Source organism: Syzygium oleosum, unplaced genomic scaffold (genome assembly GCF_021117445.2).
Source record: "Syzygium oleosum isolate NSW1041296 unplaced genomic scaffold, Sole_v2.1 Sole_v2.02, whole genome shotgun sequence".
In the NCBI taxonomy this organism is placed as follows: Eukaryota; Viridiplantae; Streptophyta; class Magnoliopsida; order Myrtales; family Myrtaceae; genus Syzygium; species Syzygium oleosum.
The window spans coordinates 7,849,917-7,857,164 of NW_026607486.1; the positions used below are offsets into that span (position 1 = coordinate 7,849,917).

Below are 7,248 nucleotides of genomic sequence, written 5' to 3' on the forward strand. Positions count from 1 at the left end.
ACTAGCGTGGTGGCTAGAATCAAAGTTTTATTATATTCGCAACTTTAATGTGACAAAGAGGGCACGACATAAACAGTAAATCAACGTGTACTCAGACTGCTTTAAGAACACCCCACGTTCCCACCGGTGCTATTACTAAATACATGATCTAAGAAGAACAAATACATCAGGATAGCAAAACACGAGGAACACTACATACATATATACACCCATATTGTGAACCAGATTAAACAAAATAGAGATCCGCTTGTTGGGCGGTCTGTTCACATTGGTGGTTGAAAAGGATAGGTGAAGAAAGATTATATTTGTTTAAATTTTGTAATTCTATCTAATATTCAAGGCATCTTTTGTAATCCTCGTTCTGGGATATGAGAGCATAAAAAATTACTACATACGAACGGCTTAGCATAACACCACAATTTACTATTTCAAACTTCAAAGCAAATGCCAAATATCCAGTGCTCGATCGTGATCAGGGCAGCTAAATTGGCTAGACATCTTGCCAGGTTTCTCTCGCCATAGTAAAGACGTAGTTCCTATTTCACGAAAGACGTACTGGAACGAAATCATTGATTATCAGAACGTGCAACTAAAAATGACTAGATAAAAGCTAGACATGGAGAGCCTATTTATTTAGTGGTAACTTGCCCATCAACATGTTTCTCATTCTTCTACTGCTTCATGTGAATTCGTAGACCTCATTAGGCAATCTTGGGGCGAGCATAACTTCAAGCGGCGTCGCCTTGTCAACCGTTATTCCGAAACCCTCTGACATATCCACTTGTGAATCATCAAGAGTTGATACCTCGAATGCATGCAGAAACCTAGCGAGTATAGAAAGCATCGATTGAAGGCCAAAGGATATTCCAGGGCAAATTCTTCTACCACCTGCAAATGGCAAGTACTCAAATTTTGGGCCCTTCATGTCAGCATCCTCATGACTACTCAAGAACCTCTCAGGCCTAAACTTCATTGGTTCAGGCCATGCTCTTGGATCGGTTTGAATTTTCCATAAGTTGATGATCAACCTTGTGCCTTTGGGCACATAGTAACCGTTGATGATGCAATCTTCAGTTGATACATGTGGTGCCCCGAGTGGGGCTGGCGGGTGTAATCGGAGAGTCTCCTTCACTACGGCATGTAGGTAAGTTAGGTTGGAAATGTCTGATTCTTTCACATGTCTTTGTTTACCAATTTGAGCGTCTAGTGCTCCTTGAGTCTTCTTTAGAACCTGAAGGTTGTTTAGCAACAAAGAGACTGCCCATGTTAGGGTGGTTGCGGTAGTATCCGTAGCAGCCGCTATAATCGCCTTCAAAGAAGAAATACATATTATTTTAGGAGTGAAATATGAAGACAAAATAGACCAAATCACAAAACTGTCAAAATAAAAGTGCATGTCTACTCGTTTGTCGTCAATTCTCCAGCGCAGTAGAAGCAAATGTATGAACACATACAAAAATCCAAAAAATGTACGAAGGCGCAAATGCAATAAAATTCTCTCATAAATATGTCATTTATCAAAAGGATAAGCTACATTATAAGGAAAAACAATTCATATTTGTATCAAAAGCAAAAACGTAAAGAAATTTTAATGATAAACTAAATAGAGATTATATCCTATTAAATCTTAATTCTAAATGATAACTACTAAAACTTGAAACTAATCACCTAATATAGACAAGGAAATAAAAAAAATGTAGAACCCTTAAAAATATATGCCCGCGTCACTCTGCAAGTGATAAATCGGATTTCCTTTGGCCCATAACTTGTACAATTATAGAAGAGACTTGGATATTGTTTTATAAAATAGAAGTACAAAAATATTGCTCAAGTATAACAACAACACATAAATTGTACATTCATTAGAAAACTTGCTAGCTGATATAAAAGGTCCATCAGAGCGGTGTGTGTTAATCATCACCTTGTAATCTTGATCATTGTAGTAGTAATACAAACAAGGTGCACTAGAAATCCGATATTCATCTTATAAAATTTCTGATATGGAGCCTTAGTTCAATATATTAAGTAGAACCTGTTTTCGCTCAAAAACTTATGTTAATGAGTTATATACCATCTTAATATATACTAACTACTCCACATCATATTAATTGTGTTGGGAAAAATGTTCACGTGAAACAGAATGCGAAGAAAATGAAATCAGATTTTGAGGCGTGGTAACACTCTCTTTAAGGAATTATTTGTCCCATAACGTTGCTAATGATTGCTAGCAAAAATCCTCTATGATACAATAAAGTCTCGAATGAGAATACCAGATAGCAATTATAGTATTTCTCCATGATCTCTCAAGGGAAACAATTGGAAAAGATTATTGTATTGTTTTGAGAATGTAGTATCGAAAGTAAGTGAAAACAGACTGAGAAAATATGAATATATACTACAGTCTTTTTGAAACGAATGCAACCTTTTGGAAGAAGTTGCATTGTCAAAAGATGCCTTCTCAAAAGACATAATAAAAATTCGGATTAAAACAATAATAAAATAAAATATTATTTTTATTATTTTTTATTATTCCGAATTTTATAAATTCTGAAAAATTAATCTTTGAACAAGTACAACCTTTCAAAGATGTAGGAGTTATGTTCGAAAAGACAGAATCTTCCAAAGGTGAAGTAGTTATATTCGAAAGAACACAATTCTTCCAAAGGTTGTAAAAATGTCTAATAACCGTTAGGCAAAATAATAAATTTCGAATTAATTAATAAAAAAATAACCGCAACTTTATTGTGAACAGTCACACTGTTTCAATAGGGTAAAACCGTTATTTTATAATAATAAATTCGAAATTTAATAAATAATAAATAATAAACGAGGATTAGTGCTAATTATCATCCGCAAGCGCACTAAGTGCTAAGTGCTAAGTGCGCCAAATTATCATGCCAAAAACGCGTATCCGCACACGAGTATTATGTGATCTAGCCTTAGCCCATCGTCTTCAATTGAACAAGTTAGAAGACATCCACACTAATAAAGTGGCCCACACAATCAAAACTTTCTTATGTGAGACAGGGAAAAGCACTATTTTATTTGTTTAATAGCCAACAAATTGTCCCACTAAATGCAATATGTTTGGATTTGATGAACCATTGAATTCAACGGGACCTATTGGATTCTGGAGTGCAAATATACTTTCCTAATTAACCTAATCGGCCGCCCCTTCTCTTCTCCTCCCTCAAAATCTGCCCCATTTTCTCTTTTAAAATTCCGTACCCTCCATGAATTTCTACCAGAAATTGAAATGAATTGATAACAAAGCCATCACATTGTACATATAGCTCAATCGATTTCTGCAGTGTAAAGTGCGCATCCACTTTATGACATGTTGCGGTGACACCATCTATTTAATTAATACCTTTTAGTTTGCATAAGTTATATGACAATTACAACAAATAGGTTCATCTAATTGAATAAGCAACACCATGTTCCATGAGTGTCATGATATATGCGTCATGTAAAGAAGACTTCTCCTAAAAGTGGTGAAACAGATCAAAGTCCCAGCATATTCAACGACTGTTCACTAGTACTAGAGGTGGTAAATGGGTCAAGAACCCACTTATTAACCCATATATAATGATTGTGGGTTATTAATGGGTTGGCCTATTAACTTAAAGGGTATTAAATGGGTCACAAATGAGTTACCCAACAAGTTTAAGTGAATAATTAACGTGTTATTTTCTTTTTTTTTTAATTTTCTGATTTTAAAATTTTAAAATTTTCTTTTTCTTTTTTTTAAAATTTCTGATTTTAAAATTTTAAAATTTTCTTTTTTTTCTTTTTCTTTTTCTTTTCTTTTATCTTCTTCCCCGCTGGTGGCCGGCCACGGCGACGGTCGGCCGCCGGCCACAGGCGAGGGACGAGCTTGCCAGAGGCTGGCAGGCCTTGAGCTCACCAATCTAGCAAGCCTCGGGCCTCGTCGATCTGGCGAGACTCGAGCTCACCGATCTAGCAAGGCCAAGGCTAACCGGCCTCCAGCAAGCTCAAGTCTCGCCATATCGGCGAGGCCCAAGGCTCGCTAGAGGCTGGCAAGGCCCGAAGCTCGCCAGATCGGCAAGCTTAAGCTTTGCTGGCCTCCAGTGAGCTCGTCCCTCGCCTGTGGCACGCCACCGGCAGGGAAGAAGAAAAAATAAAAAAAGAAAAGGAAAAAGGAAAAGAAAAAAAACAAAGAAACGAAAAATAATTAAAATATGATTTTTTTAAATAAAAATAAAAAAATTCAAAAAAAACATCTTCATTTTCCTGAAAACATTTCTAGAAATGTCATATTTTCCGCGAAACAAACAAAGTCTCAATTTTTTTAAAAAATATATAAAAATTGTCCACTAAATTTATATTGCATGAAAATGTTTTAGCAATACAATTTTTTTAAATAATTATCAGAAATAAGCTTTCCTATATATAATTAAATAGGTCGGGTCAGGTATGGGTTGGATATGGATCGGATCGGGTATGGATCGAGAAATTTTCCTTGCGATAAATGGGTTATAAACGGGTTAAATGGGTCAAGTTAGATTGAACCATTTATGACCCGACTCAAACCCGACTCGACCCACCCGTTTAACAAGTCTAACTAGTACATGCAGATTAACGAAAAATGATAAGGTTAAGAGTGAAACTTTGTCCTAATGCAAAATAATGCAAGCATGAGTTATGCATACACTATGCATTTGGAGTAGAAAGCAGTAATTTCAAGAGTGGGAAAACAAGGCGTACCAAGCATGTAGCTTTGATGATTGTATCAGCGTCGAAACCTCCGATTTCCATGCCATTGAGGGTCGAAAGCATGACGTCCATGAAATCTCGATCACCCTTGTCCTCACTCAAATTTTTGCTATTCCTTTTGTGCTCCTCTAACCAACCACTTAGGATTTTGTCCAATTCTTTGGCGGTCCTCTTCATGGATTTCTCATGGCCACCGAAGTCCAACCATCTCAAGAAAGGAAGAGCATCCGCCACCGGAAAAACCGCTACGAGTACAAAGAATTCCCTCAAGGCATGGTGCCACTGCCGCCTCTCTTCCTCATCAACAGTGGCAATGCCACTGTAATAGCCCTTACCGGCTACAACTTTAAGGACAATGTTCATAGACAACCTTGCAAACCACTGCTTCAAGTCAACTAAGATATGGCCTGTAGTAATGACAGGTATAGCGTTAGACTTTTTAAATCAAAAACACATTTCTATGTTTACCGTAGCACATAATCACTTTACGGAATTTGCTTGGCTTGGCTTGGCTAGGCTTGTTTCTCTACACTAGTACTTGAATCGTTTCGTAGAAATATTTTCTTCTCCAATTTGAGCCGATAACTATGATAGGATGGGTCACACCACCATATAAAAGGGAAAATAAAGCATTCTAAACTTACTTTATATACATGAAAGTACCTGAATCATTCTTCTTCTCAGTCCAAAGCATGTGCAACTCTTTAATGGCGATATCTGTCGCTGAGGCCACTATGGGGCTGAGCAACGACTCAATCCTCCGGTTAGAGAGCAGTTCCAAGGTGGCGATTTTCCTCACTTCGCGCCAATACGGACCATAAGGAGCCAACGCCACCATGGCATAATTGTAGCCCATAATTTCAGTGGCTAATAGCTGAGGACGAGACGCAAGGGCAAGGTCATGCTTGGTGAAACATTCTTTGGCTATCTCAGAACTGCTAACCACTACAGTCGGGAACAACCCGAGCCTAATGGTGAAGATCGGTCCATACTCATCTGCCATGGATGCGAAGGTCTTGTGAGGAAGATGGGATTTTGCTAGTATGGGCAAATGCCCAACGACAGGCCATGCACCTGCAACTTCTGGTGGTGTTTTGAGTTTGCGAGATGAGCTCGATTTGAAAAGTGCAAGGATTGATAGGATGAGGATGGCTAGGATCACTCCATTCAAGTGGCTGAAGTTCAGGTCTTGAAGCAGAGGGTCCATTTGCAATAGGTTCATCATTGAGTTGTGTGTTGGTATTTTTGAAAGAAGAGTATATGATTTATACACCTTCTCCTCCTAGGATTATTGATTACTTCCATAAAGTACAATTAATTACAAATTAGGTGCCAATTGTGCTTAAGATGTCGCAAAGCCACGGAGGATTGTTGATTACTCCCTGAGTGCCAAGAGAAAAGCACGTCCCACGTGTTATGAAAAAACAATTCCTACATGAGTTGGAGCAATTGGACTGGCGTTCCAGAGAGCTCGGGGACCAATAAAAGATGCTTCGTAATCCATTGGGAAAGGAGAAGAATGGGTACAAGTCTTTGTGGTTGTGCTGGACTGGCCACTTGATCTGCAGACAAATTGCTGGAAAAAGATAAGAGCTCAGGTTCAATGCAGAGAGAGAGAGAGAGAATAATGTAACATGGGGTGGAAGACATAAACTAATCAAAAGAGCACATGGGCACTGAGTCAAATATGGCGGGATAAAGTATAAACAGGAGATTGTAATGTTCTGATAGATAGCTCCCTCACAGTTTGAGAACTCTGTATTCTACCGCTAAAAACTTTATCACTAAAATAGTTGAATGTGGCAAACGAGGCATGACTAAAAAAATGAGGCGGGCTGGTTTTGTCTTGTGGGTGATTCCCCTGTTTATTTCTTTGTTAATTTATTTTCACTGTCTCTCTGATTTCTTGTCTAGTCTGGACAAATTCAACTTTTTTATTCAAATTATTGATAATTAATAAACATAAAATTCGGAAAACTAGTAAGATCAACTCAGAAACCTAATGACAGAAGTAAAGAAGTATGTAGAGTCCACCGACCAAGTACTTTTTTTGGGCTAAAGTTACGGTGTCATTTGAAAAACACAGAATTATATCAGAGATAGTATCAATCGCTACATCAATTTTACGCCCATGTAATTAGGATTGGTACGGACCACCTTATATACGCTATCGATTTGTCATGATGACAAAAGTAGTATCTATACTTAGGTCTTTATTTAAATAATCGATCACTTACAGTAATTGCACAATCTTATTGTCGCGACCTTTCCAAAGGTGAATCATCCAAGGGAAAGCAAAAGGATTACTAAGCTTACACTTAGCTCGGACTCTCCCAAACTCTACCAATCACAACTTTGTGCTTTTGATTTGATCAATTTAATATGTGTTGATACTTGATTTTTAGCTCATTTTTTTCATATTTTCAAAAACCTCAAAATTAGGACTAGGAATCTTGGCAAAGCCTAGAAACCTATTTCTAAACCAAAAAATATTTTTTTAGCATTTTCCTG

The 7,248-nt window shown here is 37.5% G+C and overlaps 1 protein-coding gene across 1 annotated transcript; it reads right to left on the bottom strand.

Moving 5' to 3' along the window:
• Positions 1 to 590: 590 nt before the first annotated feature.
• On the bottom strand, positions 591 to 5,944 carry LOC115689962 (cytochrome P450 CYP82D47-like). Its single transcript, XM_030616180.2, has 3 exons — positions 5,401 to 5,944; positions 4,729 to 5,144; positions 591 to 1,309 (listed from the first exon to the last, which is right to left on the bottom strand). Exons 1-3 carry the CDS (start codon positions 5,942 to 5,944, stop codon positions 680 to 682), a joined length of 1,590 nt encoding a protein of 529 aa, XP_030472040.2. The 3' UTR covers positions 591 to 679.
• Positions 5,945 to 7,248: the final 1,304 nt, after the last annotated feature.